The sequence below is a fragment of the Lepus europaeus genome, chromosome 23, assembly GCF_033115175.1.
Source record: "Lepus europaeus isolate LE1 chromosome 23, mLepTim1.pri, whole genome shotgun sequence".
In the NCBI taxonomy this organism is placed as follows: domain Eukaryota; kingdom Metazoa; phylum Chordata; class Mammalia; order Lagomorpha; family Leporidae; genus Lepus; species Lepus europaeus.
This window is the reverse complement of record NC_084849.1, coordinates 14,152,839-14,175,034: the sequence shown is the minus strand read 5'-3', so window position 1 is coordinate 14,175,034 and position 22,196 is coordinate 14,152,839. Positions and strand designations below refer to the sequence as shown.

Sequence of the window (22,196 nt, the reverse complement as noted above, 5' to 3'; positions counted from 1 at the left end):
CAATTCTGGGAGAGTGTCACAGAGAAAACACTACATAAGCCATGAGACTGCATCTACAAGCCCTCCCCAAACCATCTGAGATTTCTGACCTTCAATGGTATAAATCCTATTTCTCTACTCCTCAGGAAGCCTGACAGATACTGGGCCTGATATCTACACAATGGGATGCATCAGTGCTGGGCAGTTATTACAGAACAGTTCCTATGGAGACAGCTTCCTGTTAAAATTAACCACTTGCACTTTACACGTCACTACTCATTTACCGGCTGGCCTTCTGTTTTGTACTTCTTCCTAAGCCTCTTCATTCACTTCTAACAGCTCACCTGCCCACAGTGTTCAACTGCAGTAGCAGCTTCATTTCAACATGCTTTTCTCATTAAAACAAGTTCACGCATGTTCACATATGAGGACTCTCCAAGAACTAGCCAATGAGTACAAATTGCCAGTTACGGACGAAGAGTAAGCGTTGGCATTCTTTTGCACAATGTTGTGTTGAATAATTACAATGTTTTGACCACAAAATGACAAAGGCATGCAGTGATGAACATGCTACGTACCTGATTTGATTATACCATGTGAACATGAATCAAGATACCACACTGTACTACAGAAATACATTAAATTACTGTGTCAATTAAAACAGAATTAAGGGGCCGGTGTTGTGGCATCCCCTGTGGGCACCATTTCTTTTTGGTTTTTTTTTAAGATTTATTTATTTATTTGAAAGTCAGAGTTACACAGAAGGTTGAGAGGCAGAGAGAGAGAAAGAGAGAGAGGTCTTCCATCTGCTGGTTCATTCCCTAGATGGCTGCAACAGCCAGAGCTGTGCCAATCCAAAGCCAGGAGCTTCTTCTGGGTCTCCTACGTGGGTGCAGGGGCCCAAGGACTTGGGCCATCTTCTACTGCTTTCCCAAGCAATAGCAGAGAGCTGGATTGGAAGTAGAGCAGCCGGGTCTCAAACCGGCGACTATGGACATCATTTCAAGACACAGCTGTTCCACTTCCAATCCAGCTCTCTGCTAATGTGCCAGGGGAAGCAACAAAGAATGTGGCCCAAACACTTGGGTCCCTACACCCATACGGGAGACCCGGGTGCAACTTCGGACTTCAGCCTGGCTCAGCACTGGCTGTTGCAGTCATTTGGAGAATGAACCAGAAGATTCTCTCTAACTCTGCCTTTCAAAATCTTTAAAGAAGAAAAAACAAGCTATTTTTTAGCTACTGGAAAAAAAATTTAGTTGCAGTGATTCAAAGGAGCATCCTTAAGAAACACGACACTAGTATCAGAAAAAAAGCCACAGCTGAGGAAACCCGGCCACAGCCTGGCAATTTCCTGCAAGCCACGCAGTGTGAAACAGCTCTAGGTCAGGAGCCCAGGGCAGGCCCCAGCACAGCCCACACGAAAAGGCAGGTTCACCAAGATCATCACAAATCAACACAGCAGTGGCTGGAGAAGGAGGGATAAGAATCAAGGTCAGGTCTTTGGAGACCAAATCAGGGTGAGAATGAAGGGACCAATCTCAATTAGGTCCATAATGAAGGGATGGCATTCAAAGGAAAAACTGAGCTCCCCCCCACACACACACACACCCCACCCCCCACCCCCCGGATCAACCACATTTAATGGCCTGGATTCCACAATGTCACTTTTGAAAAGAACTTGAGGGGCCGGCACCGTGGCTTAACAGGCTAATCCTCCGCCTTGCGGCGCCAGCACACCTGGTTCTAGTCCCGGTTGGGGCGCCGGATTCTATCCCGGTTGCCCCTCTTCCAGGCCAGCTCTCTGCTATGGCCTGGGAGTGCAGTGGAGGATGGCCCAAGTGCTTGGGCCCTGCACCCGCATGGGAGACCAGGGGAAGCACCTGGCTCCTGCCATCGGAACAGCGCGGTGTGCCGGCCGCAGTGCGCTACCGCGGCGGCCATTGGAGGGTGAAGCAACGACAAAAAGGAAGACCTTTCTCTCTATCTCTCTCTCTATCCACTCTGCCTGTCAAAATAATTAAATAAATAGAAATTAAAAAAAAAAAAAAAAAAGAACTTGAGGACACGTCTACCCACGCAAAATCCAGGTCACCTCCATTCTCCCTCCCCAGGTATTTGGCCTCTTCTCCTGCCTTGACTTCCAGCATCCCCAACACACTGGCTTCTATTATGCAGAACTCACTGCTCCCGCAGTACAATCACACATCCCTGAACAAGCCTGTCAAAATCTCCACTCAGCAGCAGCGACCTCAACGCCACCTTCCATTTGGGAAGACAGGGAAGCGACATTAATTTTTCTAACTTACATTCTCCTTAAGGAGCTTACATTCTCCTTAAGGACACAGGTCTTAACCATTATCCACATTCTGCACACCAAGAAGTACTACACATATTCATCTTATCAGGAGAGAGTAGATAAAATATGGTGGTGAAGACAACACATTGGAGGCCAAATCCTGGCTTAAGAACTATTTTTCAGTTGCAGGACTGAAAGCAAATGACGACTATTCTCCAAGTCTGCTCTTCCATTTGTAATGGCAGAATAATGGCTGCCGGGGCCAGACATGTGGCACAGCGGGTTAAAGCCCCGGCCTGCCAAACCAGCATCCTACATAGGTGCCAGTTTGAGTCCTGGCTGCTCTATTTCTGATCCAGTTCCCTGCTAATGCACCTGGGAAAGCAGCAGAGGATGGCCCAAGTCCTTGGGCCCCTGCATCCATGCGGGAAACCCAGAAGAAGCTCCTGGCTCCTGGCTTTGGATCAGCTCAACACCAACCACTACAGCAGGTGGAAGCCCTCTCTCTCTCTCTCTCTCTGCCTCTACATCTCTCTATAACTCTTCCAAATAAATAAAAAAGAATGGCTCCCAAATCAAAGGGAGCTGCAGGGAGGTTATAACTGTCAATGCCTCAGTGTTTACTCTGTGCACGAAGCATTCATAGGCACTATCTCATCATCTTCATAGTAGATTCTCTCATCTCCTTGCCAAATGAGAAGCCCCCCGCCCCAGAAAAAATTTTGTAAAAGCCAGCATTCACCCCATTCTGTGAGCCTGCAGAGGTAGCTCTGTTTTGCTGATGTTTTTACAGAATGCCTGACTCAATGTAAGTGCCTAGGAAGCAGACTCCTATGTTGACATTATGACTCATGGTGCCAGCTCTGGATCCAGTAGCTTCTACAGGAAACTCAAAGGCTTTGCTGAGGTCATGAGTGGCTATCACTGGGCCTTGAAGGTTAGAAGATCCTCTGGTGAGCAAGAACTTACAAAAGAAAATGAAGCGGCATCAATAGACTCTTGGAAGAAAAGATGGCTACACTAACAAGAAAAACAATGAAACTCTCCACCTTTTAAAGCTCATTAAGTTCTCAATGATTATCTGGGTCACTTAGAACCCTGACCTCAACGTTAGAGAACACTCACACTCTGATAATTCTACCTAAAACTCGACTACTCAAAGCACGGTCCAGGATACCTGAAACACCTCAGGCCTCCTGAAACAGAGGCTGCACTGTATCAAGACCCCAGGTGGGAGCAAACATTTGGTTCACTGGTTAAGTCCCAACTTGGATGCCCCACCTCTTATCGGATGGCCTGGTTCAATCATGGCTCCTCTTCCTGGAAGCACCAGTCACAGAAGATGGCTCAAGCACTTGGGCAGCTGCAATCCTAACCTCTGGCTGGTTGCAAGCATTTGGGCAGTAAACCAGCAGATAGGAGATCTCTTTCTCTCTGCCTTTCAAATAACAGAAATTTTAAAAAATTTTAAAGACCACCCTCCCCCAGAAGTGACCCATATTACATATTAAAGTTGGAGAAGTACTGACTTACGGCTCATCCTAGCATCTTTATTTACAGTCCACCTTTCCACCTGTACAACCTAGTTTTCCTAAGTGCCCACAGGAGGTTTGCGAGTGAGTAAATCCTGCTCAGACAGCACGGGTCACCAGATAACACTCACATCCAGTGTGACATTCTCATCTGCCTCTTAGGCTGCTTTGTTTTTCAAGAGATCTTCACGTTGAACCAGAAAAGACTTTCCAAGCAGGGGTGGGCAATATTAATACTGGGAATCAATCCACAAAGGTGAAGTCAGTCACTCAATTAGAGGAACAAAACCAAGCCTTTAATCCAACACCACAGCAGCACCATCTGTGGAAATGCTAATTATCCTTCTAGCTCCTGTGCCTTCTCTCGCCACACTCTATCATTGCCTTGGCAGTGCTTCCCATACCAAGGGGACCAAATGGCTTGGGGAAGGACATCAGTGCCTTTAATGTCCATGGCTAGCTTTAAACACTTCTGTAATTTATTTTATCATGTCACAAATGATTTCCCTGCATTTGTCGTATCTACCCTGGCAGGTTCAGCCTCAAGTCCATCAGAATGCCTCTTGTCCCAGTTAAGATCCTGTTTCTAAAACTGCCTGGCCAAACAATGTCTACTGCTTGTCAACAATTAGGATGCCAAATCGCAGGTGAGCTGATGACACCCCTCCCTGCAGATGGAAAGGGAGCAGCCATAAATCGACAGTGTTTCCCACTAGCCCAATGAAGGCTCTGAACATCTGGTGGCCTGAGCAGAGTGCGATGAGGCATCACTGCCAGTCACAGCCACCATCAAAGAGAACTGTGCAGATCTGAAAGCAGGCAGGCAGACCGGCGGCAGACAGGCACCACAGTGCGATCACTCTAATTAAAAAAGCATTTCAACAAGAACAAGATGGTGCTGTCTGAAGATGCTATTTTAGCATCCTTCTCACACACAATATATATATATATATATATATATATATATATATATATATTCTGAGCTGCTTTCAGAGGCCTTCAAGGAACTCACTCCTTTTGCCAAGTTATTTAATGAAGAAGCTATCAGAGGATAGATTTTTTTTTCCCCCAAGAGTTAAACCTCCCCTACCCCAGATACAACCATGTTCTCACTGCTGTGTCATGGGGATGGGAAGGCCAAACTGGTTCATTCACGCCACCAGGAATATACAGGTGAAACAAAGATCTTAACTGGTCCTCAGAACCTTCTAATGTGATTATTAGAAAGTTAAATTTGGCACGCCACCTACACGTCCCAGTGACAAACCACTGACTCACCTCACAGTACTTGCCAACTCCACAATCGCTAGTTGAAGCCAATTCCCCGTATCCTTCTAGGATTCATCAGTCTACAAATGGCAACAAAAGAGCTGGTCTATATTGCTTCTCCTTTAAACTTGCCTACAATCTGCTAAGTTCCCCCATGTGGATTACTAAGTCCTGGAAAGCTAAAGAGGAACTGGTTCTGGATCTCCTGTAACTTCACCACCTTCACAGGAAAACACAGAAGTTTAGCTACCCTGTTGGAATCCTATCAGCTCCTTCTGTAACGTTCACAGCAACGGCTGGGGGAAGAGACCTAAAAGCATAGATGACACAGCCAAGAACCTTTCTTCTCACATCTAGGTCAGAGGAGAACAAGACCTTTTCTGGAATTAAGGCAGAGTGAACAGAACAGGGATTCCCATTCACTACATACGGACTTAGGTAAGTTGTTCAGGACACAACTAAGACACAAATGGCAGCTGACCCAGGAATTAAGTAAAGCATTAGGTCAGAATTTGCAATTATTCCTACGGGTCTACCATTTATTGTTATGTCTACACCAGGGGTGGAGAACCTTTCTTCTGCCAAGGGCCACCTGGATTTTTTGTTTTTTATAATTTTTAAAGATTTACTTATTTGAAAGGAAGAGCAAGAGAAAGAAAGGTCTACCGTCCTTTGGATTACTCCTCAAATGGCTGCAACAGCTGGAGCTGGGCCGATCTGAAGCCAGGAGCTTCTTCCAGGACTCCCTCATGAGTGCAAGGGCCTAAGGAGTTGGGCCATTTTCCACTGCTTTCTCAGGCACATTAGCAGGGTACTGGATGGGAAGTGGAGCAACAGGGAGTCACAACTGACACCCACATGGGATGCCAGCACTTTAGGAGGCAGCCTTACTTGCTACGCCACAGCGCCATCTCTATCTAAATATTTATAACATCATTCACAGACCACACGAAGTTATCAACTTAAAAATTCGCCTTTAGTGCCAGCAACCCATATGGGCACCAGTTTAAGTCCTGGCTGTTCCACTTCCAATCCAGCTAACAGCTAATGTGCCTGGGAAGGCAGCAGAAGATAGTCCAAGTCCTTGGGCCCCTGCAGCCACATGGGAGACCCAGGAAGAATTTCCTGGCTTCTGATGAACCCAGCTCCAGCTCTTCTGGCCATCTGGGGAGTGAACCAGCAGATGGAAGACTGCTCAATCTCCCGATCTCTCTCAGCCTCTCTGTAATTCTGCCTTTCAAATAAATCTTTTAAGAAAACTAGCCTCCTATAATAAACTGAGTCCACCCCTGCAGCTGCCTGGACAAGGGCAGACCAAATGATTTCACAGGCCTTACACGGCCCCCAAGGCTGGACATGGCCCACCCCTGGTCTACACAAGGACACTGTACAAAGCACTCATATCTCTACCCACAATCCTGAGAGAGGGTATGCCCATCCCCATAGTACAACAGGAAACAGGCTCAGGGAAGTTAGGCAGTTTGACTAAGGGCACATATATAAATGTAAAGCAGGACTGGAACTCTGATCCATGATGTCATAGCACACTCTCCTTCCCCGTGCTGTGTTCCCAAGAAGAAAGAAAGGAGGAACTGGAACGGCCCCAGGCACCCCACTCAGGGTGTTGAGGACTCAGCCTCACGGGGCTTTCATACCGCCAGTCAGTTCCATGGTTAGCTTCTCATTTTCAATCATTTTCTTCTTTTCTTCTAGCTCAGCAATCAGGTTCTCTTTCAGCTCAACCTTCTTGTCTTCAAATTCTTTTACTGCTGCCTTCTTTTCTTTAATGTAATTTCTTTCTACTTGTTCAGTCTGAGCGAAAGAAAAAACACAGGCTACAGGGATATGGTCTAGGGAGCCAAGGAATGAACTCAAAGTGTGGCTTTGTCCTCAATAGCAAAGCATCAGAAATATAGTCTCAGTCTCTCTCTCTCTCTCTCACACACACACATACACACACAGGATATCCCTGAGCAACGTTTCCAAAGAATGCATAAAACTGAGCCACAAAACGTTTGCTTTTGTTAAAGTATACCTCAGTTGCTATAAAGGCATTTCTCCTCTACTAGTCTTAAATGTTAAAACATACTATCAGTTTCTCAAAGACAATAAACAATCCCATATAATGACACAATTTCAAAGGGAAGTAGTATGTGCCTTTCAGATGAAACATCTAAATTCAAAATTAATTATATGATAGTAAAGTCGAGGCCGGCGCCGAGGCTCACTTAGCTAATCCTCCGCCTGTGGTGCCGGCACTCTGGTTCTAGTCCCGGTTGGGGCGCCAGTTCTAGTCCTGGTTGCTCCTCTTCCAGTCCAGCTCTCTGCTGTGGCCCGGGAGGGCAGTGGAGAATGGGCCAGGTGCTTGGGCTCCTGCACCCGCATGGGAGACCAGGAGGAAGCACCTGGCTCCCGGCTTCGGATCGGCGCAGTGCACCGGCCACAACGGCCACTTTGGGGGTGAACCAACAGAAAAAGGAAGACCTTTCTCTCTGTCTCTCTCTCTCTAACTCTGCCTGTCAAAAAAAAAAAAAAAAAAAAAAAAAAAAAGATAGTAAAGTCAAAGGGCAGGAGCTAATATTCCTAACACAGTAAGATAAAGCACAGTTGGGGCCAGTGCTGTGGCGTAGCGGGTAAAGCTGCCACCTGCTGTGCTGACATCCCATATGGGCGCCGGTTCGAGTTCTGGCTGCTCCACTTCTGATCCAGCTCTGTGCTATGGCCTGGGCAAGCAGTAGATGATGGCTCAAGTCCTTGGGCCCCTGCACCCACGTGGGAGACCCAGAAGAAGCTCCTGGCTCCTGGCTTTGGATCAGCCCATCTTCAGCAATTGTGGCCATTTGGGGAGTGAACCAGCAGATGGAAGACTTCTCTTTCTCTCTGCCTCTGCCACTCTGCCTTTCAAATAAATAAATGAATCCTTAAGAAAAAAAGAGTAACCACAGTGGATCTTGTTAGGTACCCCAACTCCAAACTACTTAAACAACGAGACCAAATTAAACTAACTGCCTAGCATACTTTTTTTTTGGACAGGCAGAGTGGATAGTGAAAGAGAGAGACAGAGAGAAAGGTCTTCCTTTTTGCCGCTGGTTCACCCTCCAATGGCCGCCGCGCTGCAGCCGGTGCACCAAGTTGATCCGAAGCCAGGAGCAGGTGCTTCTCCTGGTCTCCCATGCGGGTGCAGGGCCCAAGGACTAGCCTTAACAGGATTAGTCTGTTAAGCCACGGCGCTGGCCACCTAGCATACATTTTTAAAATCTCACCATTGTGCTAAGTGAAGAACAAGGGACTCACAGTGAGCTGGGTGTGGCTCCTGTGATCCTTTGGGTCCTGAGTGACTAAGGGCTTTCAGCCACTCTGAGTATTAAATGGTTTCCAACAATAACGCATGGCCGTCTCAGAAAGTGCTCCTCACACGCACTTGCAGGCCGCACTCCAGCTGTAGGCCCTTGTCTCCGGGCTGCAGGCTGAGACACACGCACTCCAGTACTTAGCTGACTGTGCAGTGGGAAGATAAAAACATCCCTTTCCTACTGGCCCACAGAGCTCCAGCTGTAAAATGAAACTGTGGAACCAATTCAGAGACTAAGTCACTTTGAGAACCAGTATCAAATTAGGCCATTATAGTTCAGACTTATCTCCAAATGGCTTGAATGTGAGATAAAAGTCAACAAGGAAGCAGTGAGGAGTAGCCAGTCCTCCATCGCCTGTGATAAAGAGAGGCTCTCCAAACAACAAATGAACAGACAGGACGGCTGAGCTGAGTGGAACAGCTGTTAGTCACACAGGACCATGCTGAAGGCTCACAAATTCATTTGGTAACAGAAGGAAAAGCTGACACACCAGGAGAGCAAGAGTCCAGTCTCAGATCCATGGTACTTACTTCCAGCTGAAGGAAAAGTTCTGAAAGAGATAAAAAAAAAAAAAAAAGTCTAATTATATTTGCTAGGTTCTGTCACTTTCTAGACTGTGAAGCTAAGATCCATTTATAAGCAGTAATTGCCTTCTGAAGGACGTTACACAAAGCAACCGTTTTCATCAGTAACGTGTTGATGTATGTGAAGGGGAAGCAGGCCAGAGGTACTGCTGTCTCCCTAATTGGTGGCTCTGAAGAGAGCCAGTTCTGGCAGCTCTCCCTAAGGGCAAAAGCAAGCAGCAGGAACCGTACCACCTTGGCAAGTCAAAGTTTCGCTCCTCTCTCTCTCAGTCTGCACCGTCCCTGCACCAGAATGGCAGGTCAGGAAGAAACACTGTGGTTACTTCCAAAGCAGAGTCAAGGCCGATGTTGTTAACGCCCGCCCGTGGGAAGGGGAATGTGTGGGAAGGAAGGACAGCTTTCAAGCTCCCCTGAGGCTTTCTTCCCAGCCCCTCCCAGCACTCTGCTCATACTGGGCCTCAGCCAGCACTGCCCTTGGCCTCTCTGATCACATTCCAAGGAGGCCCCTCCCTGAGGCCCCTTCAACGCATGAACCCCCCAGAGACACTTCACAGCATCAACCCAACAGTAATCAATTGCTTATTTACCACCTGCTGTGCGCCAGCCAAGTAATCACTCTTCACTCAGCAGCTCCCACCACTAGGTGATAAGCCTCCCCCCCAAAACCCAGGACTTGGAACACAACAGGTCTGTGGCTGCCAGTCTTTTCTGGGTGACACTGTGTCTGCAGCACACCTGTGGCGCGTGGTAAGCTGAGCTCCAAAAACCAATATTCTGCTTAAAGGCCAAGACCTAAAGTAATGGAAGCAGGATCTGGACCTAGGACTCTCTTCCTCACAATGCATCCCTGGACCTGCTATGGGGGAGCAGCGGGGGAAGGGACCTGGTTGAGGGCTTTAAAGTGATAGATGCAGAAACTGAACCCAGAACTGTCTTGTAACCCACAACTACATACTGGCGAGCCAGTGCTCCCGTGGTGCTACAGTCTACCCTGCCCCCTTTTCCAAGTCTTACAGATCCGACAGAACCATTCCCCGTAAGTACACTCACATGCATATTCACACATATTCCACAGAACTTTGCGAGTGCAAATTAAGAGCCCAGATTAAGAGTGCAGATTAAGAGCCCAGAGAGCAATTAGCAGTTGTAGAAAACCAATACTGAAGAAAGGGGCAAATCACTCATTTTTTAACCCTCAGAAGCCCTGACGGTTTGGCCCATGAGTGCAAGCGCACACAGCCCAACAATCTCACTCCCATGTTTGCTTCACACCACGCCACACACCAACAGGCCAGACAACCGGAAGGCCGGGGCCCTTCTGAGAAATCACACCACAGCAGTAAGTCAAAATGACAAGCAGCTCTTGGCGCTGGCAGCTGCTGTTTCAGTTACAATAGTCAGACACAGACAACTACAGCAGGTGGGTTATCTCTGCAAAAATGCGCTTTTTAAAGCTCAAGTGTGACTGATTTAGGAGCTCTTTTGCATTTTTACCTGGGTGGGGGTGGGGATGGAGAGATTTAAGAAAGAACACACAGACCAGGACTGAGTCCATAAGCACAATTAAGAATAATTCAATACTCACTCTGCTACTCCAGCTTAAGAAAAATGGCTCATATGAATTTCATTTCCTTATTTATATCTTAAATCAAGTCCCTGAGTAATCGGCAGTCCCCTTTACAGACAGGGAAACTGAAGCCCCAAGAGCCAATATCCTGCTTAAAGGCACAGACCTGAAGAGATGGAAGCCAGATCTGACGCCCAAGACTGCCTTCCTCCACACAAGGCACCTCCTGGACCTGCTGAAGGGGAGCTCCAGGAGAACATTTTCCAAGGACATGCTTCAGCAACTCAGAGCGCAGTGGGGAGGCAGCAGGGGCGAGGCAAGCAGGACGGTGGGCGGAAGGCTGACTGCTCTAATTCCCTTTTCCCAGCATAGCCATACCCTCAGTTCCTTTTCTATCTGCTGATGTCCACTGGACTTCTCACAGGAGAAGGTAACAAAAGCTTAAGCTTTCCATACCAATGAAACTTGGGAGTCTCTAAATCAGAACTCGGCAAAGCAAGAGGAGTGGTACTGAGACCTCACTTTAAAATCTGTTATGGGGCAGGCACGTGGCCTAGTGGTTAAAACACCATGTAGGAGGTCCACATCCCACATCAGAGTGCCTGCACTCCACATGCACCTCTGGCTCTTGACTCCGACTTTCTGCTAACGCAGACCCTAGGAGGCAGCAGTGTCGGCTCCAGTAACTGGATTCCTGACACCCAGTGAGATCTGGACACAGCTCCCAGCTCCTGCCTTCAATGAAGGCCAGGCTTAGCCACTGCAGACATCTGAGGACTACTGTCTGCCTCTCTGCTTCTTAGATAACAAACAAACACCAGCAACATTACTTCTACCATGATAAGAACACGCAGCACCCCGGTAGCACTCAAAAATCCAAGCTGGTAATGAACTAGAACGCAGGTTTACGCACTTTAGACAGCTGTCACATCTACTTTCTGTAGGATTTAGGAACTCACATTTACTCAACAAATCGTTGAGAATAATTTACCACGAGCAACAGACTAAAAGCATGCCCTTCCGCCTAATGCTTGCAATACCTGGGGAGATTACAAGAGGACAACCCTGTCCCCAGAACAGAGAATACTCGGGAAAACAGAAATGAGAGTAAAACCTTGTTCACATCAGCACCCCTGACCACCCATTAAGTCAGCCACGCTCACATGAGCAAGTGGGTACACTTCTGTTGGGGTACAAGGGAGCAGAATCTGACTGCCCAGGGCCACCCATGACATCCTCAACTACTGAACCTTTCTTGGGCAACTAGGAAGAAAGATAAATCAGTTTTACATCACTGTAGCTCGAGTCTCTCTTCCCGAAAACTCCCTCCTCAATGGAGAATCTGAAACACATCCGGGGCACCACTTTTAGGGCCACACTGCCTCCAGGATCAGCAAAGGTGGACAACGTAAGACTGACCTGCACTTTAACAAGGCTTACCTGCGTTTCGGATCCTTTCTTTGTACTGCTGATCTAGTTTTTTCATTCTCTTCTGATATTCCTGTAAGGTACCTGATTTGAGAATTTACAAAACAGAGTTACTTTAGGGATCAATCTGTTTCCTAACATCATCTTTGAGCGCCAACAGTGATATATTTTAGTAACACCAGAGTAAAAGACAAATGCAGGAAAGCCCGACCTGGGCAGAGTTAACTGGATCTTGGTTCTTGGCCAAGGCAGCAATAATCATCTATGTGGGACCTAATTTGAGTCCACTCCAACCCAGTGGCCCAAGACTCTCCCATGAGGGGGTGTGGAAGGATCCAGACACCCCAGGTGCTATCAGTCCCTGGCTGCTGGACAGTGTGTGTCCCTTTACAGGAAAAATCTTCTAGGTCAAGGCTGTCCAGCAGACCGCTCTGCCAACAGGAGAAATGTACTACACGTGCACTAATATGGTAGCCATCGGCCACGTGTGGCTGTATTAGCTCTTGAAACTAATGTGACCAGGCAAGTGAATTATTGTTATTTAATTAACTTTAGATAGCGACCTGTGGCTATGCCAGTTCTAGACAGCTCTAGTTTAGATTCTAATTGAATCCCTACTTATTTCACTGCTCTTCCCCAAAAAGCCAAGAATCACAGTCCCAATTTGAGAGGGAAACCTGTTCTGATAATGTCTGTCCCTGACCCAGGCTAAGGGAGTGAATCATCTAGGACTAAAATGTCTAGAGGAAAAGCAGTTTCACAGATGTGGGATTCCACAGTATGAAGTCAAAGAACTAAAGGTAGCAGCTAATGGCCCTGAGTTTTTACGGGGGCCCATACTCCTCACCCATAAATTCACCCACTCCGATTTTCTTCATTTTGCAGATTAGAAAAAAGATAAAGAGAAAGGGATATGACCAAGGTCACATTCCTAGAGACATTTGGGTTCAAACCAATCAATGAGCTCAGCCCATGTTCTTAACCCTCACACTTGCACTGCCTTCAGTAGCCAATAGCAATAGACAAGATCCACTTTTTATTTAAAGATTTCTTTAATTTATTTGAAAGAGAGTTACAGACAGAGAGAGGGAGAAGAAAGTCCTCCATCTGCTGGTTCGCCTTCCCATATGGCCGCAATGGACAGAAACTGGGCCAATCCAAAGCCAGGAGTTAGGCGCCAACTCCAGGTCTCCCATGTGGGTGCAGGGGCCCGAGGACTTGGGCCATCCTCCACTGCTTTCCCAGGCCATAAGCAGAGAGCTGGATCAGAGCAGCAGCCAAGACTCAAACTGGCACCCATATGGGACGCTGGCAATGTAGGTGGAGGCTTAGCCCACTACACCACAGCACCGGCCCCAGATCTCGTTCATTTTTAATTTACCAAGAAAAGAGAAAAAACAGTATGGATAATCCACAGTTCATTAACATTTGGTTGAGACAGAGTAGTAAAACTTAACTATTCTTTGCTACGTAATATCTAGCTTTAGACACAGTGATAAATTCATATTCTATAGAAAGCCCCAAGTGAAATTTCATTTGAAGAATTAATCTGTTACTTTTTTTTTTGCCTTTTTCAAAGTGTTTATCTTTTATTTATTTTCTTTTAAAGATTTATTTATTTATTTAAAAATCAGAGTTACACAGAGAGAGGAGAAGGAGAGAGAGAGAGAGGTCTTCCATCCAATGGTTCACTCCTCAATTGGTCATAACAACTGGAACTGCGCTGATCCGAAGCCAGAAGCCAGGAGCCAGGAGCATCTTCCGGGTCTCCCACATGGGTGCAGGGGCCCAAGGACTTGAGCCTTCTTCTACTGCTTTCCCAGCCATAGCAGAGAGCTAGATCAGAAGTGGAACAGCCAGGTCTCAAACCGGCGCCCATATGGGATGCTGGTGCTTCAGGCCAGGGCGTTAACACGCTGAGCCACAGCACCAGCCCCAATCTGTTATACTTAAAAAATAAATTAATGGGGCCAGCGCAGCAGCTCAATAGGCTAATCCTCCACCTGCAGCACCAGCACCCCAGGTTCTAGTCCCAGTCGGGGCGCTGGATTCTGTCCTGGTTGCCCCTCTTCCAGGCCAGCTCTCTGCTAAGGCCCGGGAGTGCAGTGGAGGATGGCCCAAGTCCTTGGGCCCTGCACCCCATGGGAGATCAGGAGAAGCACCTGGCTCCTAGCTTCAGATCAGCGTGGTGCGCCGGCCGCGGCGGCCATTGGAGGGTGAACCAACGGCAAAAAGGAAGACCTTTCTCTCTGTCTCTCTCACTGTCCACTCTGCCTGTCAAAAAATAAATAAGTAAAATTAATTAATTAATTAATTAATGGGGCCAGCGCCACGACGTAGCAGGTTGACACTGCAGCATGGAGGGTAAAGCCGCTACTCACAATGCCGGCATCCCATATGGGAGGCAGTTGGTTCATGTCCCAGCTGCTCCACTTCTGACCCAGCTCCCTGTGACGGCCTAGGAAAAGCAGAAGTTGGCCCAAGTGTTTGGGTCCCTGCCACACACATGGGAGACCCAGAAGAAGCTCCTGGCAATTGGGGCCATCTGGGGAGTGAACCAGCGGATGGAAGATTTCTCTCTCTGTCTCTCCCTCTAACTTGGACTTTCAAAGTAAATAAATCTTCCTAAAAAAAAAACAAATCACTTTAGTGAGAGAAGATAGCAACACATGCAGCAGCTCGCTAAAACCAGCCAGACCCCCTTTAAAGCCACTGCTGCAGAGGTCTGAAGGTCTGAAGCTAACAGTGAAGGGTTCAGTCACACACTGACCTTCCTGCAGTTGCTGCAACTGCCTCTTGAGAGAAGCCAGTTTGTCCTGATACATCCTGTGGAGAGAGAAAAGCCAGGCTGAAAAGCAGAACACTCAACACTCCATTCCAAAACATGGTCCTCCAGGAACGACCTGGGATGTTACGGGAACGTCAATCATAACATTTAAGGGAATGGCTCATTTACAGGGGACCAGTACAGGGGTCAAAAAAGGACTGCATCCCACATCAGAGCGCCTGGATTCTAGTCAAGGCTCCACTCTCCACTGCAGCTTCCTACAAACGCAGACCCTGGGAGGCAGCAAGTGACGACTCAACTAACTGGGTTCTTGCCACCTACAAGAGAGGCCTGGAATGGGTCCTTGGCACCTGATATTGGGGAGTAAACCAGTGGGTGGGAGTTCTTTCCCTCTCTCTCTCAAATAAAAATTAAAATAAGACCTTCAAATATGAAGACAGCTATTATAATAAATAACGATAAGCAGTTAGGTTAGAATATATAAGGAAACTGAGTGTGATGCCATCATACTTTAGATCTAGAAGCTTAACACACACACACACACACACAGATAGAAAATGGCGTTAATAAACTCCTCTATCAACTCTGCAGTTAGATTATAAATTCCAAAGGAGTTTTCTACAGACAGCAAACTATATAAATAACCCTCATGCATACTATATCAATAAGCGATCGCGTCATTTTAAAATGCACTACTCTTTCAGGATCAGAAAAATAATAGTAATTCAGAAACAACAACAAAAAAATGCAGGATTTGCAGGCCCATCTGGGTGAGTGGGCACAGCGCACACCAGGCAAAAAAATGAGGTGTGCTATTCCCTTACTCTTCCATTAGGGGCAATTACACATTCCAGCAAGTCTGTCTGAATGGTGATTCCCCACATAAATCAAATCTCAGCAGTATTTCTGCTTCTACCTGAAAAACATTCCCAACTGCACATGACACAGAGGACTTCCAACCTGAAGGAACACTGTCCAACATATAACGGCTGCAGAAGCTTTCTGATGGCCGAACACAGGCTCTAAATCCAACCAGCTCTGGAGGCAGAATCTGGGATCCACACAGGAGTTCCGACTCATCCAGGGCCAATTGACGCACTCCCACTGCTCACGGACATCCAGTTTAAGGGCTTGAGCTGCGCTGCAGCAGGTCAATCTACTGCCTGCAATGCCAGCATCCTATATAGGCATCAGTTCGAGTCCAAGCTGCTCCACTTCCAATCCAGCTCTCTGCTAATGTGTCTGGCAAAGTAGCAGAACATTTGGGCCCTTGCACCCATGTGGTAGACCTGTGGATTAAGCTCTGGGCTCCTGGCTTTGGCCTGGCCCAGCCCCAGCCAACGTGGTCACCTGGGGAGTGAACCAGTGGATGAAGATCTGTCTTAGGCCAGCACCATGGCTCAACAGGCTAATCCTCCGCCTAGTGGAGCCGGCACACTGGGTTCTCGTCCCGCTCAAGGTGCCGGATTCTGTCCTGGTTGCCCCTCTTCCAGGCCAGCTCTCTGCTGTGGCCCGGGAGTGCAATGGAAGATGGCCCAAGTGCTTGGGCCCTGCACCCCATGGGAGACTAGAAGCACCTGGCTCCTGCCTTCGGATCAGCGTGGTGCACCGGCCACGGCGGCCATTGGAGGGTGAACCAACGGCAAAAGGAAGACCTTTCTCTCTGTCTCTCTCTCACTGTCCACTCTGTCAAAAAAAAAAAAAAAAAATCTGCCTCTCCCCTAACTCTGTCTCTGAATTAAATAAATCTTTAAAAAACTAATTTCTACATTAACAAATCTTAAGGAAGTATATTCAACAAAAAAAGAAATATCTCTTTTTTAAAAAAAGATTGATTTATTTGAAAGTCAGAGTCACAGAGCGAGAGAAGGAGAGGCAGAGAGAGAGAGAGAGAGAGAGAGAGAGAGAAAGAGAAAGAGGTCTTCCATCCGCTGGTTCACTCCCCAGTTGGCCGCAATGGACAGAGCTGCACCGATCAGAAGCCAGGATCCAGGAGGGTCCTCAGGTTCTCCCACGCGGATGCAGGGCTGCGAGGACCCGGGTGATCTTCCATTCCCTTCCCAGGCCACAGCAGAGAGCTGGATCGGAGGTGGAGCAGCTGGGACTCAAACCAGCACACACATGGGATGCTGGCAATGCAGGCGGCAGCTTCACCCACTATGCCACAGCACCAGCCCCGAGATATCTCAAAAAAAAAAAAAGGGGGGGGGGGGGACTGGCAGTGTAAGAAAAAAATAAATCAAGAGGCTGGCACTGTGGTACAGTGGGTAAAGTCACCATCTGCAGTGCTGGCATCCCATATGGGCCCCAGGTTGAGACCCAGATGCTCCACATACCATCCAGCTCTCTGCTATGGCTTGGGAAAGCAGCAGAAGATGGCCCAAAGTGCTTGGGCCCCTGCACCCACGTGAGAGACCCAGAAGAATCTCCTGGCTCCTGATCGGCTCAGCTCTGGCTGTTGCAGCCGTTCACAGAGTGAACCAGCAGATGGAAGATCTCTCTCTCTCTCTCCCTGAGCAGCTCTGCCTTTCAAATAAATAAATAAATCTTCAAAAAAAATCAAGGACACGAGAAAGAACAGACAAGTCAACCGTGCACAAGAAGTCAGTATTCAGAATGCAGGATAGTAAATGTTCTACCACACTGCAGGTGCCAACCAAAAACCTTCGCATTCTGAGTCTATTCTGAAAGAAAAAAACTGACAGATTGAAGAAGCAGAGAAAAAAATTCAGATTCAGTGAGATCACATATGGTGAAAACAGGTATGTGAAAATGGATCCCAAACGGCTCAAGATGAATCAGCCAAAAGCCTTGAGCGAATACAGAGAGATCACATGAATTATTAAGTAATCCTCCTTTATTCGGCATTGGTCAGGCCTAACTGAATTACCCCACTGAATTCCAAAGCAAAAAATAATGGCCATAAAATACTTGTTAATACAAACTGGAAAGGAAAGAATGTAGATCTAACTTAAAGAATTTTAAAAGTTGGTGCCGGTACTGTGGCTCGGCAGGTTAAAGCCACCGCCTACAGCACCAGTATCCCATTTGGGCAGCGGGCTGAGACACGGCTGCTCCACCTCCAATCCCAGCTCCCTGCTAATGCACCTGGGAAAGCATGGTAGACCCGGAAGAAATTCCTGGCTTCAGCCTGGCCCAGGCCCAGGCCCGGCTGTTGTTGCCATGTGGGGAATGAACCAGCAGACAGAAGATCCCTCTCCCTCTCTCACAGTAACTCTGCCTTCAAGTAAATAAACCTTTACCAAAAAAAAAATTTAACAAGCCAAGATCTTCCAATTACATTCAACAAACACTTACTGAAAACACTTAACACTATCTCCCATCTAAGCCTACAATAAAAGTGCGCAGGGTTTCACTTCTCTGGCCACGTTTGGCTGTGGCTGCGTGTGAAGACAACGAGAAGGCCAGGCTGAGGATGGGCGTGAGCGCGGACAGAGCCCGGGCTCCAAGCTCTCACATACTGTCCCGCATGTGGTCGGCTCTCATGGATTCATGCCCTTCTGAGAACCCAGGTGCTTGAAGAAACCTGAGCATTGATTTTTCACATCAAAAAAAATGAAGAGCCATGCCATAAGTTATCTCTGTTTTAAACGCGCTTGTTATCTATTTCTACTAGGCCGTCACAAAACACAGCAGACACCGGAGTAAGGAAAAGGGTTTATTGGGGAAACCCGACAGACCAGAGGGGTGGGGCGGTGTGTCTGGGAAGGGGGTCTAATATACCTTTTCCAGGGGGCGGGCAGTGAGGTAGGAATTGGCCATTAGGCTGGGGGTGGAGCTTGGCACAGGTAGTTCAGGCCATGTGGCTACCTGGCTTTCAGCACTGGTGGTGGGAACCAGGGTATAGAATGTAAATCAGGTGTACAGTGCGCCACAGACAAGACTGTGCCTGCGCCATTTTCCTAACAGCCCTTATTCTCTCTCCCGTGATCATTTCCCTCAAAGTTCTTTCTCGCCTACCCTCAAGAGTCTTTTTTTTTTTTTTTTTTTTGACAGAGTTAGACAGAGATAAAGATCTTCCTTCCGTTGGTTAACCCCAGAAATGGCCGCTACGGCCGGCACTGCGCCGATCCAAAGCCAGGAGCCAGGTGCTTCCTCCTGGTCTCCCATGCAGGTGCAGGGCCCAAGCACTTGGGCCATCCTCCACTGTACTCCCGGGCCACAGCAGAGAGCTGGACTGGAACAGGAGCAACCGGAATTAGAACCCGGCGCCCATATGGGATGCCGGTGCTGCAGGCGGAGGATTAACCAAGTGAGCCACGGCGCCGGCCCCTCAAGAATCTTAGAAGAGGAAGATGAATGAAACATGACTCATTTGGAGGTGGGAACAGCACACATACGCATGGTTTTTGGAAGGACCGCATGGTCTTTGGAAGTACCGTAGTTCAAAGTAATTCATGAGGTCACGTCAAGATTCTATTGCTAGTTCCACATCCCACAGAAGGAGGACAAATCACACTCACTGCTCCTTCATCTCCACGTAGTCCTCTTCCTCATGCTTGGCCAGGTCAGTCTCACTAGCATCCTCGGTGTCTGAAGAGAAACAGGCAAGAAGGCTTGGTTAAAATCATGACTCATACAGCTGACACAGGGCAAGCGCTTCCTAAACTCCTGTAAGATCAATTCCTACTTAACACACACCTGCATGAAGCCACCAACAAGACACAGTGACTATACTTACTTCAGAAAATACAGAGTCGTCTCCAACTTCCACAGTTTACACAAAGAGCTCACCTATCTGCAGCCCAGTGGAGAGCAGGGCGTCCGAGACACAGGCGGCCACGGCCAACTCTGCTGCTTCTGCAGAGGCAGCCACAATGGCCGCTCAGCAAAGACGGGGACCTAAGACCGCACACAGCACACAGCCAAGCCCTACCGCTCCCAAACACACAGCACGGTACAACCTAGGCAGGGTCTCACATCCCTGCAGTGCCTGGGTTCAATTCCTGGCCCCCGCTTTCTGCCAGGGCACACCCCAGGAGGCAGAAGGCGATGGCTCAAGTAGCCGGCTCCCTGTCACCCATGCAGGAGACCCAGACTGAGTTCCCGGCTTCCATCTGGCCCAGCCCTGGCACTTGTGGGCATCCGCGTAGTGAACCAACAAGGAAGAGCTCTCTGTCTCTCAAAACACAAAAAAGCACCCAGTGCAAGCCGAGTTTTGTTCATCCAAAATGCCTGCGACCAAAAGTGCTGGGAATTGTGTTTTATTTGGGAATATTTGCATGGACTTTACATCCCTAAGCCAGAAGCCCAAAATCCGAACCTTTCTCAGCATGAAGGGAACTCGGCAAGTTCTGGATTTCGGGTTTTCGGATTACAGATGCTCAACCTGTATGTGCACTGCCCCACCGGAGCCCTCCACGCATTTTACATCAGATACATCTGAGGAACTCCTAAAAGTCCATGGAGAACAGAAGTAAAGGAACATTTATTTGACATACAAAAATTTTTTTGAGTTCCACACATACAACAAAGGTGAATTCTACAGAACACACTGAACTCTAATAACAAATCTTCCCAAAGCTGTAACTAAAGTGAACAACCAAATACCAAGTTTATGTGATTTGGGGCGGGGGGGACGAACCTCAATTTTGGTTTCACAGCTCCACCTGGTGGACAGGAAAAGCAGCACAAGCAACTCAGATTCCCAATCCGGCTCACCCTTGCCTTCCAAGCTTTTCTAAATCAAACGCAAGCAGTTTCTTCAACTTTGCGTCCCGCACAAGCAGCTACTGCCTCGCTCCTTCATTCCAGAGAGTTCCCTGCGCCGGCCCGATTCACTACCGGGCCCGCGGGAGGCCGAGCTGCATCCCACCCCCCGCACCCCGCACCCCAGCCGGCGGCGGGGGCAGCCTCTCCCTCCCGCCTCTGTCGCCCTTTGACCTTTCCTCGTTTCCCCGCCCCGGTCTCCCCAAAACAGCCCGGGCGGCATACATCTTACACAAGGCTTAGCCCCGGACCTGAAACCCCGAGCTCTGAGCCGCCGGGGCAGCCACGCAGCAACTCCGTCTCGCCCTCGGCTTCCCCGGGAGGCGGAGACGCTGCGAGCCGGGGACCCGGCGGAGCACGGGCTGCTCGCTGCCTCGCCGACTCCTCACGCCCACCGGGGGCGGCCCGGGGTCACAGCCCGGGGTCCACCTGCACCTGCACCGGGCCGGGCTCGGTCTCTCAGCCCCGCGCCCCGGGAAGCCACGCCGGGCTCTCGTCGCGTTCTCTCGAGGACAAAAACGACCAGCACTCAGTGCACCCCGCGGGCGGCCGTCCCGATCCGCCCGGAGACGGCTGGGGGGCGGCGTGCCGGAGCCTTAAAGGGCCCTCCCGCTCTGACGACCTGGAAGTCCCCGCTCCTCGGGGGCACCGGGGCTCCACGCACCCACGGCCCCGCGCCTCCCCCGCCCCAGGCCGCGCCCCGCCCCGCCGCCCCCTCCCCAGCGCTCTCACCCCCGCCCCGCGCTGTCCGGCGGGCTGGGGTCGCACCTTCGTCCGACTCGCGGCCCCGACAGCTGCGCTCGTCCTCCTCGGCGCTCTCCAGCTCCTCTTCCTCCTCAGGATAGTACTCCGGGGCCGGCGGCGCTCCGGCCGGGGCCGGGGCCGGGGCCAGCAGCCCCGCGGCACTCATGCCGCCCCTGACCGCAGCTGAGCGTGCCCGGAGGAGACCGCGGCCACCCGCGCTGCGGGCCGCACGTCCGCGGAACTGCGCCCGGCCGGGCCCCCAACTCGAAGAGCGGGAGCGCGGGCGACCCCTTCCCCGTCTCCGCCGAGCTCCGCCCCCCGCGCCCGCGCTCGGCAACGGGGACCTCGCAGCGAGGGCGACTTCCGGGTCGCGGGCTGCCCGACGACGGCCTGACTCCGCCATTCTCGAACGGCTGGAAAAGCCGACAGACGCCTCCTTCGCCGCGAGCCCAGCACCTTCATCGCCGTCTTAAAATCCTCGACGGGTGGCAGAGGAGGGATGCGGGCCGGCTCTTTGGAGTCAGGCAACTCCACGGGCAGCCCTAGCCGCGGCCAGGACCCCATCGTTAACGGGAGGCTTCCGGAAACAGCCGCCAGGCGGCGCCCGCGGCCAGAACGAAGCGAGGGCCGCCGGCGACCAGAGGGGCGGAGGGGTGGGAGGGCCGGCGGCAGGTGGACGTGGTGGACCGTCCTTCTAATAGGGCGGGAAGTCTACACGTCCAGAGCACGTGGTCATGCAGGAACAGGGAGGTCGCCCCTCCCCTAAGAGGAACGTTGTTAAGAATTGAAATAAAGATTAAAATGCAGGTAGCCCATGGTACGGTCAGCAGGCCGCTAAAAAAAAAAAAAAAAAAAAACTAGACCGGCCACTTGCGTCCAGTCTGCTTCATGTAGACCCCAGACCCAGGCCCTCCAGAGCACAG

General features: G+C 49.6%; 1 protein-coding gene across 5 annotated transcripts in view; it reads right to left on the bottom strand.

Moving 5' to 3' along the window:
* SUDS3 (SDS3 homolog, SIN3A corepressor complex component) overlaps positions 1-21,581 on the bottom strand; it is a 41,940-nt gene extending 20,359 nt beyond the window's left edge. For 2 of the 5 annotated variants that reach the window (XM_062181993.1, XM_062181994.1), the window contains exons 1-6: positions 21,262-21,581; positions 19,284-19,353; positions 14,782-14,837; positions 12,024-12,095; positions 8,963-8,982; positions 6,735-6,891 (exon numbers count right to left, since the gene is read on the bottom strand). In XM_062181993.1, coding sequence (XP_062037977.1) covers positions 6,735-6,891; positions 8,963-8,982; positions 12,024-12,095; positions 14,782-14,837; positions 19,284-19,353; positions 21,262-21,439 — 553 coding nt within the window. In that variant the 5' untranslated portion in view covers positions 21,440-21,581. Of the gene's footprint in view, positions 1-6,734; positions 6,892-8,962; positions 8,983-12,023; positions 12,096-14,781; positions 14,838-19,199; positions 19,235-19,283; positions 19,354-21,261 lie in introns of those variants that run through there. The other 3 variants (XM_062181995.1, XM_062181997.1, XM_062181996.1) reach the window with 3 other exon arrangements.
* Positions 21,582-22,196: the final 615 nt, after the last annotated feature.